Raw genomic sequence first — 16,945 nt, forward strand, 5'->3', positions numbered from 1 at the left:
AATGCTGCAAAGTGATGAGTGGCCCTTATAATGCTGCACAGTGAGCGGCCCCTTATAATGCTGCACAGTGATGAGTGGCCCCTTATAATGCTGCACAGTGATGAGTGGGCCCTTATAATGCTGCACAGTGATGAGTGGCCCCTTATAATGCTGCAGTGATAAGTGGCCCTTATAATGCTGCACAGTGATGAGCGGCCCCTTATAATGCTGCAGTGATGAGTGGCCCCAGATAATGCTGCACAGTGATGAGTGGGCCCTTATAATGCTGCACAGTGATGAGTGGGCCCTTATAATGCTGCACAGTGATGAGTGGGCCCTTATAATGCAGCACAGTGATGAGTGGGCCCTTATAATGCTGCACAGTGATGAGTGGCCCCAGATAATGCTGTACAGTGATGAGTGGCCCCAGATAATGCTGCACAGTGATGAGTGGCCCCAGATAATGCTGCACAGTGATGAGTGGCCCCAGATAATGCTGCACAGTGATGAGTGGCCCTTATAATGCTGCACAGTGATGAGTGGCCCTTATAATGCTGCACAGTGATGAGTGGCCCCAGATAATGCTGCACAGTGATGAGTGGCCCCAGATAATGCTGCACAGTGATGAGTGGGCCCTTATAATGCTGAACAGTGATGAGTGGGCCCTTATAATGCTGCACAGTGATGAGTAGCCCCAGATAATGCTGCACAGTGATGAGTGGCCCCTTATAATGCTGCACAGTGATGAGTGGCCCTTATAATGCTGCACAGTGATGAGTGGCCCCAGACAATGCTGCACAGTGATGAGTGGCCCCAGACAATGCTGCACAGTGATGAGTGGCCCCAGACAATGCTGCACAGTGATGAGTGGCCCCAGATAATGCTGCACAGTAATGAGTGGCCCCAGATAATGCTGCACAGTGATGAGTGGCCCCAGACAATGCTGCACAGTGATGAGTGGCCCCAGATAATGCTGCACAGTGATGAGTGGGCCCTTATAATGCTGAACAGTGATGAGTGGGCCCTTATAATGCTGCACAGTGATGAGTGGCCCCAGATAATGCTGCACAGTGATGAGTGGCCCCAGATAATGCTGTACAGTGATGAGTGGCCCCAGATAATGCTGCACAGTGATGAGTGGCCCCAGATAATGCTACACAGTGATGAGTGGCCCTTATAATGCTGCACAGTGATGAGTGGCCCTTATAATGCTGCACAGTGATGAGTGGCCCCAGATAATGCTGCACAGTGATGAGTGGCCCCAGATAATGCTGCACAGTGATGAGTGGGCCCTTATAATGCTGAACAGTGATGAGTGGGCCCTTATAATGCTGCACAGTGATGAGTAGCCCCAGATAATGCTGCACAGTGATGAGTGGCCCCTTATAATGCTGCACAGTGATGAGTGGCCCTTATAATGCTGCACAGTGATGAGTGGCCCCAGACAATGCTGCACAGTGATGAGTGGCCCCAGACAATGCTGCACAGTGATGAGTGGCCCCAGACAATGCTGCACAGTGATGAGTGGCCCCAGATAATGCTGCACAGTGATGAGTGGCCCCAGACAATGCTGCACAGTGATGAGTGGCCCCAGATAATGCTGCACAGTAATGAGTGGCCCCAGATAATGCTGCACAGTGATGAGTGGCCCCAGACAATGCTGCACAGTGATGAGTGGCCCCAGATAATGCTGCACAGTGATGAGTGGGCCCTTATAATGCTGAACAGTGATGAGTGGGCCCTTATAATGCTGCACAGTGATGAGTGGCCCCAGATAATGCTGCACAGTGATGAGTGGGCCCTTATAATGCTGAACAGTGATGAGTGGGCCCTTATAATGCTGCACAGTGATGAGTGGCCCTAGATAATGCTGCACAGTGATGAGTGGCCCCTTATAATGCTGCACAGTGATGAGTTGCCCTTATAATGCTGCACAGTGATGAGTGGCCCCAGACAATGCTGCACAGTGATGAGTGGCCCCAGATAATGCTGCACAGTGATGAGTGGCCCCAGATAATGCTGCACAGTGATGAGTGGCCCCAGATAATGCTGCACAGTGATGAGTGGCCCCAGATAATGCGGCACAGTGATGAGTGGCCCCAGACAATGCGGCACAGTGATGAGTGGCCCCAGACAATGCGGCACAGTGATGAGTGGCCCCAGACAATGCTGCACAGTGATGAGTGGCCCTTATAATGCTGCACAGTGATGAGTGGGCCCTTATAATGCTGCACAGTGATGAGTGGCCCCAGATAATGCTGCACAGTGATGAGTGGCCCCAGATAATGCTGCACAGTGATGAGTGGCCCCAGACAATGCTGCACAGTGATGAGTGGCCCTTATAATGCTGCACAGTGATGAGTGGCCCCTTATTATGCTGCTGCCTCTGCCTCAATTTAAAAAAAAACAAACTATATACTCAGCTCGTCACTGCTGCCGCTGCTCTGCAGTGAATGTTCAGGCAGAGGGTGCCTGCTAACTATGTCATGGCGCCCTCTGACCTGAACGTCACTGCCAGAGGACGCAAGACAGCAGAGCGACGTGCAGCAGTGGAACGGGGGACAGGTGAATATAGCTCCCCCCTATCATACTCACCTCTCCTGGCATGTTTCTGCAGCCCCTCGTGCTTGTTCCATGGTCAGCGCGCTGTTCTTCCTGCCTTCAGCGGTCACGTCGTACCGCTCATTAAAATCATGAATATGCGCATATTCATGATTTTAATGAGCGGCACAACATGACCGCTGAAGGCAGGAAGAACAGCGCGCCGAACCTGGAAGAAGCACGGGGGGCTGCAGAAACATGCCAGGAGAGGTGAGTATGATCTCCGACACCCCCCGCTCCCCCGCCGACCCCCAGTATATGACTCGCGTATAGGCTGAGAGGGGGGACTTTCAGCCCAAAAAATGGGCTGAAAATCTCAGCTAATACGCGAGTATATACGGTAATTTTTTTGTGAAAAAAAGTTAAATGTTCATTTTTTTTTTTAAACATTCAAAAAATTCCTGTGAAGCACCTGAAGGGTTAATAAACTTCTTGAATGTGGTTTTGAGCACCTTGAGGGGTGCAGTTTTTAGAATGTTGTCACTTTTCGATATTTTCTATCATATAGACCCCTCAAAGTGACTTCAAATGTGATGTGGTCCCTAAAAATAAAATGGTGTTGTAAAAATGAGAAATCGCTGGTCAACTTTTAACCCTTATAACTTCCTAACAAAAAAAAATTTCGGTTCCAAAATTGTGCTGATGTAAAGTAAACATGTGGGAAATGTTACTTATTAAGTTTTTTGTGTGCCGTATCTCTGTGATTTTAGGGCATAAAAATTCAAAGTTGGAAAATTGAGAAATTTTCAAAATTTTCGCCAAATTTCCGTTTTTTTCACAAATAAACACAAGTTATTTGAATGAAATTTTACCACTAACATGAAGTACAATATGTCATGAGAAAACTATGTCAGAATCACCGGGATCCATGGAAGCGTTCCAGAGTTATTACCTCATAAAGGGACAGTGGTCAGAATTGTAAAAATTGGCCCAGCCATGAACGTGCAAACCACCCTTGGGGGGTGAAGGGGTTAAACTTGCAGGTTTCATTAAAATGCTGCAATTTTTTAAAAACTCTTAACACCCAGTTGTATCGGGAAACAACACATGTACATTAGCCACAATGGTCAGACCACGGCCCTATCTTTTGTATTGACGTATCTAATGAGCGTGAGCAAAGGACATGGTGAAGGGTGATAGTAAAATAAAGGGCCTGGGAACAAGCGGTGGAAGCGGCGTTGTGGCCTGGCAGGAGACACCACTATCCACCGTATTCTCCTGGTCCATCATCTACGGTAGGTCCTTACTGCATGCAATCCTTTATGGACTCTCCCAGGACCTCACATAATTGTTTATCCGGGGTTAAATCTCTATGAGTATCCCCCATGTGTTGTTTACACAGACACCTCAGGAGCGGTTGGTGTATTGAGGAAGGTCAGATGTATTGACCGAAACGTTTACCCGTGACTGCTATTAAAACTCTTCTAATTTTCAAGTTGAGTGCCAAAAATTTATTTTACTATTATGGTGTGGGAACCTCTTTTGAGCACCATCACAGCTGTGCCACAATATATATCGAAATGGTGAAGGGTGAGGGAACAGGAAAAAAGTGGAGGCACAGCCGCCTACGGTGGCCAGGAGGGTATTCAATTCAACATTATAACCCCAAACTAAAAAGGCAAAAAAAAAAATGTGCCTGAAAGTAGATCCTGTGAGTAAATCTTATTTTAACCCTTTAGTGCCAGAACTTGCTTTTACCTTCCTGGCCAGGCCAATTTTTACAATTCTGACCAGTGTAACTTTATGAGATCATAACTCTGGGTTAAAAATTGATCAGATATTTCTCATTTTTCAAACAAAATTTACAAAACCATTGTTTAGGGACCACCTCACATTTGAAGTGACTTAGAGGGGCCAATGAAAGAAAATACCCCCAGGGTAACACCATCCTAAAAACTTCACCCCTCAAAGTGCTAAAAACCACATTCAAGAAGTTTATAACCCTTCAGGTGCTTCACAGGAATTAGACCAATGTGGAAGGAAAAAAAATGAACGTTTTACTTTTTCCCACAAAAACGTTACTTTAGCCCCAAATTTTGCATTTTCATAAGGGTAACAGGAAAAAATGTACCATAACATTTGTTGTGCATTTTCTCCCGATTATGCTGATACCCTATATGTGGTGTAAAAACTACTGTTTGGGTGCACGGCAGGGCTCGGAAGGGAAGGAGCGCCATTTGACCTTTGGAACGCAAAACTGACTAAAATAAATAGCTGACCATGTCACGTTTGGAGAGCCCCTGATATGCCTAAACAGTGGAAACCCCCCACAAGTGACACCATTTTAGAAACTAGACCCTCAAGGAATTTTTCTAGATGTGTGGTAAACACCTTGAACTCCCAGGTGCTTCACAGAATTTTATAACGTTCAGCCGTGAAAATATTTAAAAAAAAAAAAAAAAAAAAAAATCACAATTTTTTCCCACAAAAATGTTGTTTTAGCCCCAAATTTCTCATTTTCTCAAGGGTAACAGGAGAAAATGCACCATACAATTTGTTGTGTAATTTCTTCTGAGTACTTCTATACCCCATATGTGGGGGAAAACTACCATTTGGACACACGGCAGGGCTTGGAGTGTAAAAAAAACACTATTTTGACTTGAACAGATTGCGGAAGCCATGTCACATTTGAACAGCCCGACATACCAAGACAGCAGAAACCTTCACAAATGATCCCATTTTCAAAACTACACCGCTCAAGGAATCCATCTAGGGGAGTAGTGAGTACGTTTAATCCTCAGGCAATTCACAGAATTGTATAACATTGGGCCGAGTACATGGACAATTACAATTTTTTTTCATTAAAACGTTGCTATGACCCAAAGTTTGTCCTTTTCAAAAGGGATAATAGGAGAAAACAAACAGTAAAATTTATTGCGCAATTCTCCGGAGTACGCTAATACCCCATATGTGGTCGAAATCTACTTTTCAGGCATAGTGCAAAGCTCAGAAGGGAACATATTATAGTTCAGATTTTTGTTGTTATGGTTTGTGGGTGTCATGTCACATCGGCAGAGTCCCTGAGGTGCCAGAACAGCTGAACCCATAAGTGACCCTATTATAAAAAACACTTCTCATTTAATTCACCTACGTGGCAGACCGTGCTTTTATACACGCCTAAAAAGGTGGACACCGCGGATCATAGTCCAGATAGTGTCCACAGTGCCTCCATCTGCCTCATTATAGGGAATCTTCCACAGGGGTTCTGTCTGAATCATGTATTTCAGAGATTTACACAGAAACCCGGTGTAGGCGCTCAAGTGTCGAGCGAAGGATAAATGTGAGCGGAGCCTTACTTAGATCTTTGGGAGTCAAAATGAACAAATCGGCACGTGAAGAATTGGTTTTATTTTTTATGCTGCTCCTCGTGTGGTATAAGTGATTAGGCGACTTTATTCTTCAGGTCGGTGCAATTACAGCGATACCAGATTTATATTGGATTTTTGTGTTTGGCAGCTGTCACACACTAAAAGGTGCTTTTTATTGCAAAAACTAGGTTTTTTGCATCACCATATTTTGAGAGATAGGTTTCCATATTTCAACCCACAGAGGTCTTGTGAGGTCTTGTTTTTTGCGGGACGAGTTGACTTTTTTTGGTACCATTTTCGGGCACATGACATTTTTTAGTCACTTTCTATTCTGATTTTTGGGAGGCAGAATTAACGAAAACCAGCAATTCAGGAATTTTTATTTTTTTGTACCGTTCCGCGTGTTGTAAAATTGATAAGGCAGATTTATTCTTCTGGTCAGTACAATTACAGCGATACCCAATTTATATAGTTTTTTTTTATATTTTGACGCTTTTTAAACACAAAAACTATTTTATAGAAAAAAAAAATCGTTTTTGCATCACTTTATTCTGACAGCTATAACTTATTTTTCTGCTGATAAGCCGCCATACAGCTTTGTTTTTTGTGGGGAAAAAATGAAGTTTTCAGGGGTACCATTTTTATTTACATTAGTCTTTTTGGTAGCGTTTTCCACTTTTTTTTTTCTGGTGGATGATGAAAAAGCATTGTTTTTTGCCACTTTTTTTTTACGGTGGTCAATAAAGGGGTTAACTATTAACAGTTTCATAGATCAGGTTGTTCTGAATGCAGCGATAACAAATCTATGGACTTTTTTGCTTTTACATAAATATACATATTTATTGGTGTAATATTTTTCTTTTTTTGTGATTAATTTTTAAATAATTTTAAAAATATTATTAACTTTATTTTTTTTTTTTACTTAGCCCCTGTATAGGACTTAAACTTTTAGATGTCTAATTACTGGTCTCATGCATTGCAATACATATGTATTGCAATGCATGAGAACTGTCAGTTTTACACTACCAGATTGGTGGTTAGACTCGCTATTGATCGCGGCATCTAGAAAATAACTAAGGGTTAACATCATGGGGACCTGATCCAAGTACATCCCTATAATTTCTCTGATCAGAGCTATCGCTCTGCACCAGAACTGCAGCGCTCCAGACCATGGGGGTCCTGAATGCTGCAAGAACGTCAACAATCGTCCGTGCTGCACAAACACCAGCAAGCGCTGACGTTTATCTACAGTGGGCGGTCGGGAAGTGGTTAAGTCAGATCACTTTTCGTGTGGATATTGCACAGAATTTATTTTTTCTGTTACTATAATACGCTGTGGATTTTCTACCCAGGTGAAGAATTTCTGGTGCATCTGCCCTATGTGAACAAACCTCAGAACAGAAAAACAGAAGGTTACGTTCCCACAATGAGTTTTTGGTGAATTTTTGACGCTGCATAATTTTGGAAAAAAATGCAAACAACCAATCTTGTTTAATGGGTGCGGAAATGCTGCAACATCAAAAACTCACCCAAAAGCTCATTGCGTGCAAGTCAAAGTCCATATAATAAGTGACTAGCGGAATCCAGCTCATCTCCAGTTTTTCTTTTTAGTTTGTTACATTCATTTCTATGGCAGAATGTCTGGACTGTATTCTCTTCCGAGGAAATAAAAGCAGAACAGAATTGTATAAAAATATAGCAGCCGATGGCCGGAATGCGACACAAGACGTCTCTTAATCACGAAGAGCAATATATATATATAAGAAAATAAATAAAACATAAATCTGCTCTCGTGTGGGTACCAGCTCGCACCCCTGGACAGCGCTGGCAGTGTTTGGTACAGTCTCCATCGTCCCGGCATCAGATCTCCAGCGTTCCTCCATGCTGCCCACAGGAACATCTTTCTTTACTCCTTGGGCTTCCGCAGTCCGAGCAGAAAGTGAGAGACGTTCTCGTAAGCCACGAAGGTGATGCAGCAGGCGGGAGTCACCCTGATTACGTTGGGGACGATTCCCTTGTAGAAGCCGTGAAAACCTTCTTTCCTTTGGGAGAGAAGAGACAGAAATGTAAGCTCATGTTCTGGCTGCGGATTCGGACCCTCCCCAGTCATTTCTCAGAGGGGTGGCTCCAGACGTCATGGTCAGAGTGCTATTCCGTGTCGATCCTGCAGATTTGTTGAAATGGGAGAAAACTGCTGGAAAAGTAATCACACGCGAGTTATGGCTGTATAACTCATAGCACAACAAGAAAAAAAGGTAATGGTCTTGGAATCCAACAAAATCTATAGGAGCCACGAGCAAATTAGCTTGCAGGTGCATTGAAGCGTGGCGATGCCCTCATGGTATTCCCATTTCAGTAAGTGATGGCACAATGCTATCACCTAATGATCATTGGGGGTCCCGACTCTTGACTTCTGGTTACACCAGTGACCCTAAAGGGGACATCCAGTGAAAACAAGTTATTGCTTATTCACAGGAAAGGTGATAGCTTACTGATCGATGGCCGCCTGACTGCAGAATTAGATTTTTTTTTTTTTTTTTATTTATCCCAGGTGGAGAACTTTAATTCCTGTGAGAATGGAGAAGCAGTGCACATATCAGTCCACCACTCCATTCATTCTCTATAGGACTGCTGGAAAGAGCCGAGCACAGTGACCACAAATGGGAAGAAGGGAGCAGCGGGCATCTATTCTAATGGAAATAAGAATGCCCCGTTCTGCGGATCCCTGCGGTCAAATCCATAAGCAATAATCTATCAACCCCTTTAAGAATGAAAGGGCTGCTGTTTTGTGATCCTCGGTTTTGCCCGATCAGTGGTGTTCCCTGTCGCCCGTTACAGCACAGTTCAGCTGTAGTTCCTTGCACATCTGTGCAATAGTTTGCACTGCTGGGAAGAGACTGCAGCGCAGCCGTCCCTTCATTCTCAAGAACGGTGGATGTTCTGACATAAAGCTTCAAATGAACATCCTAGCACACGGCTCGTACCGACTTACCGCCACGTCCTGCTGATGACATCCATTACCCCCGAGTACTGGTTATGCTGATCCTGTAAACGAGCGCGCACCACTTGATAGGGATAAGTAGCGGTCACTGCAAATATCTTCGACAAGGCAGCCATTGTGATGTATTCCAAGGTGTTCTGGAAAGGGATCAGAGTGATGGATGAGATATAATGCAGAGAGTTATGGGGTCCAATTACCTCAAGTGACTTAAGTTGTGTAATTGGATGAAAAATGGCTCAACCCAATCACTGAGTATCTACAGCTCCGGAGAAGAGTCATCCAATGACAACAAATGTCCTCAACAGGGTCTGGGGCAGCACGGTGAGGACATTGCTGCCACACAATGGTGCAAAGAGATTGTGCAGCAGGATCTATCGACACAGATGGCGAACACACCATATCGCCCACTCTTCTCCTTTTATCAGAAACCCTCCATGAGGACTCCCACCTTTCTTCCCTGCACCCCATCATGACTCAACAGGCCGTCACCAGGGTCTGGGCAACACAGTGAGGACATTGCTAGCACACAATGTTGTAAAGAGATTGTGCAGTTGGATCTGTCGACACACATGGAGCACACACCTTACTGCCTGCTCTTCTCTTTTTATCACAACCGCTCCATGAGGAATCCCACCTTTCTTCCCTGCACCCCATAACGACTCGTGCATGATACGAAGTAAAATACATAGATACATAAAGACCTGCAGGTTATTACCAGTTTTGTGTCACTGGGCCGATTTAGATGCTTATTATAATCCATCTTCAGCTGCTCATAAGCCATAAACTGGAGGGCGCCGTGCGATGTTCCCAGCAGGCCCGGTACAAACCCCTACAAATACCAGACGTGATGATCAGTAAAGGAGACGCCGGACTCCAGGGACGATGACGGGATATTGCGGAGACAGCGATCACCTTGTACAGCCCGGGAATTCCTTCTTGCCTATAGATTTTCGCCAGAGCGTGGAACATGCCTTTGTATTGTCGTTTTGAAGGATCAGTGCCGGCATCGTACTGAAGGACGAGGCGAGTCTTTGTAACCCAGATCGGGTTAGTAAAACAAAGGGTTAAAGCACCTGCATTATGGAAATGAAGGAAGCAATGAAGGTAAAAATCAAGAACTAACATATTACCAGCCTAAATAAGTGGATAAGTAGAGATGGCACGTGGCGTCACTGAATAAAAAGCGGGGCAGGAGCGCTGCTCTGCAGGGAAATGCCATAATGAGGACACCGAGCTGAAGCTGCCGAGCGGTGACTTTATGCTTGGGATTGGCAAGAGTCTCAGAGGTTGGACCCCCAGAGATCAGTCAGTGACGGTGACAGGGATGCTCTAGGCACCCGCTCCCATATTCAAAGTTGTCGCTTTACAGACTAGTGCGAGAACGGCCAGCTTAAATATTCAACGTGAGTGGCAAAAATGGAGGGAGAATATAGTGAGGGCGTCTGGTGAACACACACGATCCAAATATGTCCTAACGAGTGGAGGAACCCCGCTGCCTGGCCCCTATGATCAGTTCCATCACACTACATATCCATAGAGCATTCCACCTTAACCCCTTCCTGACATCCGACGTACTATCCCGTCCACGGTACCCGGGCCCGTATGACCGTGGACGGGATAGTACGTCTACCGCGATCAGCGGCGCCCACGTGGTGAGCGCCGCTGATCGTGGCCGGGTGTCAGCTGATTATCACAGCTGACACCCGGCACAATGTGTCAGGGGCGGTCACGGACCGCCCCCGACACGTTAACCCCTTGCACACCGCGATCAAACATGATCGCGGTGTACCGGGAGTTAAAGGGAAGCATCGGCAGGGAGGGGGCTCCCTCCGTGCTTCCCTGAGCCCTCCACGGCAGCGCAATGTGCAGCGCTGCTGCGGGGGGCTCCTTTCCTCCAGGCCCCCGAATCCAAGATGGCGACGGGGGCCTTCGGGGGCCTGCAGGAAGCTGGCTTCCTCAGTGCCTGCAAAGCGCAGGCATGAGGAAGCCTTCAGCACTGCCTGTGACAGATCGCTGATCTGTCACAGTGATCTGTGATGTGACAGATCAGCGATCTGTCACAGGACAGTGATGTCCCCCCTGGGACTATGTAATAAAGTAAAAATTAAAAAAGTGTAAAAATAAATTAAAAAGAAAAAAAAAATCGCCAAATAAATTAGTAAAAAAAAAAAAAATATTCCCCAATAAATTCATTTTTTGAAAATAATAAAAAAAAAAACAAAAAACAATAAAAGTACACATATTAGGTATCGCCGCGTCCGTAACGACCTGCCCTATAAAACTGTCCCATTAGTTAACCCCTTTAGCGAACCTCTTAAAAAATAAAAATAAAAAACGAAGCAAAAAATAATGATTTATTATCATACCGCCAAACAAAAAGTGTAATAACGCGCGATCAAAAAGACGCATATAAATATCCATGGTACCGCTGAAAACGTCATCTTGTCCCGCAAAAAACGAGCCGCCACACAGCATCATCAGCGAAAAAATAAAAAAGTTATAGCTCGCAGAATAAAGCGATGCAAAAATAATTATTTTTTATATAAAATAGTTTTCATTGCATAAAACCGACAAAACATAAAAAAAACGACCTAAATGAGGTATCGCTGTAACCGTACTGACCCAAAGAATAAAACCGCTTTATCAATTTTACCGCACGCGGAACGGTGTAAACGCACCCCCCAAAAGAAATTCATGAAACGCTGGTTTTTGTTCATTCTGCGTCCCAAAAATCGGAATAAAAAGCGATCAAAAAATGTCACGTGCCCGAAAATGGTACGAATAAAAACGTCAACTCGTCCCGCAAAAAATAAGACCTCATATGACTTGGTGGGTCAAAATACGGAAAAATTATAGCTCTCAATATGTGGTGATGCAAAAACTATTTTTACAATAAAAAGCGTCTTTTAGCGTGCGACAGCTGCCAAACATAAAAACTGCCATAAATAGTAAATCAAACCCCCATTATCACCCCCTTAGTTAGGGAAAAATAATAAAATAAAAAAAAATGTATTTATTTCCATTAGGGTTAGGGTTAGGGCTTGGGTTAGGGCTGAGATTAGGGTTAGGGGTCTGTTGGGGTTCGGGTTGGAGTTAGAATTGGGGGTTTCCACTGTTTGGGCACATCAGGGGCTCTCCAAATGCAACATTGCGTCTGATCTCAATTCCAGCCAATTCTGAGTTGAAAAAGTCATATGGTGCACCTTCCCTTCCAAGCTCTGCCATGCGCCCAAACAGTGTTTTACCCCCACATGTAGGGTATCAGCCTACTCAGGACAAATTGGACCCCAAAAATTGTTTTGCAATTTGTCCTGTTACCCTTAGGAAAATAAAAAATTGGGGGCAAAAATATCATTTTTGTGGAAAAAAAATGATTTTTTTATTTTCACGTCCGAGCGTTATAAACTTCTGTGAAGCCCTTGGGGGTTCAAAGTGCTCACCACACATCTAGATAAGTTCCGTGGGGGGGGTCTAGTGTCCAAAATGGGGTCATTTGTGGGTGTTTCCACTGTTTAGGTACATTAGGGGCTCTCCAAAGACAACATGACACCCGCAGACCATTCCATCAATGTCTGCATTCCAAAACGTCACTACTTCCCTTCCGAGCCCTGACGTGTGTCCATACAGTAGTTTTCTCCCACATATGGGGTATCAACGTACTCAGGACAAATTGGACAACTTTTGGGGTTCAATTTCTCCTGTTACCCTTGGGAAAATAAAAAAAATGGTGACTAAAAGATCATGTTTGTGGAAAAAATACGAATTTTTTTATTTTCACGCCCGGGCGTTATAAACTTCTGTGAAGCACTGGGGGGTTCAGAGTGCTCACCACACATCTAGATAAGTTCCTTGGGGGGTCTAGTTTACAAAATGGTGTCATTTGTGGGGGGTTTCCACTGTTTAGGTACATCAGGGGTTTTCCAATCGCGACATGGTGTCCGATCTCAATTCCAGCCAAAAACGTCAAATGGCGCTGCTTCCCTTCCGAGCTCTGCCATGCACCCAAATAGTGGTTTACCCCCACATGTGGGGTATCAGCGTACTCAGGACAAATTGCACAATAACTTTTAGGGTGCTGTTACCCTTGGAAAAATAAGAATTGAGGGTGAAAAGATCATTTTTGTGGAAAAAATATGATTTTTTCATTGTACGGCTTTATGTTATAAACTTCTGTGAAGCCCTTGGGGGTTCAAAGTTCTCACCACACATCTAGATAAGTTCCTTATGGGGTCTAGTTTCCAAAATGGTGTCATTTGTGGGGGGTTTCCACTGTTTAGGTACATCAGGGGTTTTCCAATCGCGACATGGTGTCCGATCTCAATTCCAGCCAAAAACGTCAAATGGCGCTGCTTCCCTTCCGAGCTCTGCCATGCGCCCAAATAGTGGTTTACCCCCACATGTGAGGTATCAGCATACTCAGGACAAATTGCACAATAACTTTTAGGGTCCTGTTACCCTTGGGAAAATAAAAATTGGGGTGAAAAGATCATTTTTGTGGAAAAAATATGATTTTTTAATTGTACCGCTGTACGTTATAAACTTCTGTAAAGCCCGTGTGGGTTCAAAGTTCTCACCACATATCTAGATAAGTTCCTTGGGGGGTCTAGTTCCCAAAATGGGGTCACTTGTAGGGGGTTTCCACTATTTAGGTACATCAGGGACTCTCCAAACGTGACATGGCGTCCGATCTGAATTCCAGCCAATTTTGCATTGAAAAAGTCAAACGGCGCTCCTTCCATTCTGAGCTTTGCCATGCGCCGAAACAGTCGTTCCCCCCAACAAATCAGGTATCAGCGTACTCAGGACAAATTGCACAATAACTTTTGCAGTCCAATTTCTCCTGTTACCCTTGGTAAAATAAAAAAAATTGAACCTGAAGTATTTTTTTTGTGAAAAAAAGTTAGATGTTCATTTCTTTTTAAATATTAAAAAAAATTCCTGTGACGCACCTAATGGGTTAATAAACTTCTTGAATGTGGTTTTGAGCACCTTAAGGGGTTCAGTTTTTAGAATGGTGTCACTTTTGGGTATTTTCTATCATATAGACCCCTCAAAGTGGCTTCAAATGTGATGTGGTCCTAAAAATAAAATGATGTTGTAAAAATGAGAAATCGCTGGTCAACTTTTAACCCTTATAACTTCCTAACAAAAAAAAATTTTGGTTCCAAAATTGTGCTGATGTAAAGTAAACATGTGGGAAATGTTAGTTATCAAGTTTTTTGTGTGCCGTATCTCTGTGATTTAAGGGCATAAAAATTCAAAGTTGGAAAATTGCGAAATTTTCAAAATTTTTGCCAAATTTCCGTTTTTTTTCACAAATAAACGCAAGTTATTTGAATGAAATTTTACCACTAACATGAAGTACAATATGTCATGAGAAAACAATGTCAGAATCACCGGGATCCATGGAAGCGTTCCAGAGTTATGACCTCATAAAGGGACAGTGGTCAGAATTGTAAAAATTGGCCCGGTCATGAACGTGCAAACCACCCTTGGGGGTGAAGGGGTTAAGGCCGGTTTCCCACGTCTCCTGGTGCCAGTGCGGACTGGTCCTAATCCAGACCCCGCGGCCTTACATAGGGCTGTGAGGGGGCCAAGTTGGGATTAGGACCCCGGACTGTGAATGTTTGATGTCTGGATCCTGCCTCGGCCGTGATAGACGTGACTTACCGGCTCCGGCGGCGGACAGGAGGTGCTCGGTGGCAGTCAGGCTCTCCGCTCTCCCTTCCTTTTTGTAGGCCTTGATGGCGTTATAACTAGTAGACAGAAAAAGACACAATCAGGATGGAATAAGATCAGGGAGACTCCAGCCATTAATACCCGTGTCCTGATAATACAGGAGCCAACAAATCAAATAACGTGAACCCCTAAGGGAGCGTGAGCAGAGGCAGCGTGCAATGGGGCGAAAGAACAGGGGGCTTATGTTCCCCCGATAAGAGATGAAAGCCGCTGACAATCAGTGTGACCAGTCAGGATTTCATGCACTGCGGACCCCTTTCCTCAACCTGATCAGTTGTCCTTCAGGAGCCTTGGAAAGTTGGGTAACAACTACTGTGAGATCAGTACTGGCAGATACAAGACTTATCACCAGCGGACAAACACTAACTTTTTTTTTTTTTTTTTTTTTTTTTTTTAAGGGTTTGGATAACTTTGGGGGCATTTTTTTCCTCTACTTAAATGTATGCATTTTGGGGGAAAAAAAATAACTTTTACAAACAGCTTTCATTAAATATGTTTCACAGTTTGCTTTTTCCGGCTTGGTTTCCCTGCACACTGCTGAATGAGCCAACTAAGACTCCATCAGAGAGCTGGTTTTGGCGATGAGTTGGTAACTGCGATTTTCACAGATAGAATATAAAGAGTTGTATGGGGCAGATAACATGACCGTGTTTTTTTTTTTTTTTCTCACAGTCCAAAAGTTGGTACAAAAACCCTGCCCGAGTAGACGGCACGGGCTGTTCAGAGCCTTTGAACTTAGTGATTGGCTGCAGCGCCATCCATGTGACATCAGAACTGCAGACAATAACAGACAACGGGCTCAGGCGGCCTCAACTCAGATGGACCAGGGGAGGGTGGGTAATAACTTGTTTTGTTGTTTTCTTTCAAGCAAACTGCAGATGGAGGATAGAGATTTTCTGAAAAACAGTAAAAGAAAAATAACTTCCCCTGGCAATCATACCCATTAACGCTCTCATGTTGTATTCACTTACAAGAAGAAATAAAGCCCCCAGGAGGCTCCTGCGCCCCACATATTTGGGGTAACCCCCTGATAGAGACCACGTAGGCCTTCTTGTTTCCACACAGTGGACATACAATGCAGGATGCCATTATACTTTGGTCGGAGCTCCAAGCCGTCACTCACTGAAAAGTCAAAACACAAAACGGAGATTAATATCCAGTAAAGCTTTATTTTCCCCTTAAAAGCATGTAAATGGGGTTAAAAATCATTTTTGCAATTGGGTTTCATAAAAAAAACAAACAAAAAAAAAAACAAAAAACACAGTTTCCCTTCTGTAGCCTTTGTGCTGCTGGATACAGAATGAGTTAACTGAGAAGCCATAAGTGAGCGCGTTCTGGAGGGGAGTTTTTAACTCTTTTTTATCTGTCTTTTTTCTATGCTCTTCTCAGATCATTTATGACCTCATCAAAGGTGAATGTGCAGAAACAGAGAGCCGCAACAGCCGAACTTTAATGTAGGATTCTCCAACGTCCTAACACCCCCGATGCAGCGATTCCCCACCACGTCAAGATCTCTGCTTGCTGTCGCCCTATGCTGGGCATGTGGAGCGGGCTCAGGAGCTGAACCAGCACCACTCCTGGCAGGTACCAGCTGGGTTACACAGTCCGCACCTGCCTCCAAAAGCAAAGGGGGCAGCTGTTTAACCACTTAGTTGCTGTCAATCATTAGATGACAAATGACCACAGGTGCAAGTCCCTTAGGGGAACTTAAAAAGACACGTCATACAGGCCCCGACATGGGAAGAAAACCAAATCCTCGCTCGGCTGAGCCGATGGGAACAATAAGGGGAGAATTGTCAGATTTTTTTTTTACTTCTAAAACCAGTAAAGTGGAATAAAACGAACAATAAAACATATGTCAGATCATGAAGGGTTAATGGTGAGGGGTTAAATAGTGCGGGAACTGATGGTCAGGGGTGAGTGCGGCAGATACAGGACTCCTCCTGGTTATACAGTGGGGGACTGCACATCCCAGCATGCCCCGCACCGTGAGATCCGCGATGGTTCTCGGTTTTTTACCTGCGAAGCGGATCTTGACCAAGTCCAGCGGGTGCAGCACCAGGGTGGAGATGACGCCCCCGCTCAGGCCGGCCGCCAGGTTCTCGTACTGGACATGTCTGAACACGTCCCTCACCACCGTCACCGGGTGCACGGGCTCAGCAGCCGCTCCGGACGGGACGGCCATGTGTACGTTACATCAGGCTCCTCTCCGCTGACCTCCAGCACTAGCCCCGCCCACTATTCCTCCTACAGCTCACCTGCTGCCCAAAATAAAGATGGCGACGCTAACAACTAATCAGTGACTGTACAGGCTGCC

The 16,945-nt window shown here is 44.6% G+C and overlaps 1 protein-coding gene across 1 annotated transcript; it reads right to left on the reverse strand.

Moving 5' to 3' along the window:
- Window positions 1-7,476: 7,476 nt before the first annotated feature.
- Window positions 7,477-16,922, reverse strand: SLC25A32 (solute carrier family 25 member 32). Its single transcript, XM_073590109.1, has 7 exons — window positions 16,648-16,922; window positions 15,600-15,750; window positions 14,560-14,645; window positions 9,802-9,962; window positions 9,605-9,718; window positions 8,881-9,026; window positions 7,477-7,930 (listed from the first exon to the last, which is right to left on the reverse strand). The coding sequence occupies exons 1-7, from the start codon at window positions 16,811-16,813 to the stop codon at window positions 7,795-7,797; spliced, it is 960 nt and encodes a 319-aa protein (XP_073446210.1). The 5' UTR covers window positions 16,814-16,922; the 3' UTR covers window positions 7,477-7,794.
- Window positions 16,923-16,945: the final 23 nt, after the last annotated feature.

This window comes from Dendrobates tinctorius, unplaced genomic scaffold (assembly GCF_039654945.1).
Source record: "Dendrobates tinctorius isolate UK_male_01 unplaced genomic scaffold, ASM3965494v1 ptg000116l, whole genome shotgun sequence".
NCBI classification, from domain to species: Eukaryota; Metazoa; Chordata; class Amphibia; order Anura; family Dendrobatidae; genus Dendrobates; species Dendrobates tinctorius.

Excerpts from the sequence above, each read along its gene's own strand:
- SLC25A32 (XM_073590109.1), bottom strand. The coding sequence starts at position 16,813 with ATGGCCGTCCCGTCCGGAGCGGCTGCTGAGCCCGTGCACCCGGTGACG. Across the intron at positions 15,751-16,647 it reads GGTCAAGATCCGCTTCGCAG|TGAGTGACGGCTTGGAGCTC; the intron begins GTAAAAAACCGA and ends TTGACTTTTCAG. Across the intron at positions 9,963-14,559 it reads CCTGTCCGCCGCCGGAGCCG|GTGCTTTAACCCTTTGTTTT; the intron begins GTAAGTCACGTC and ends TCCATAATGCAG.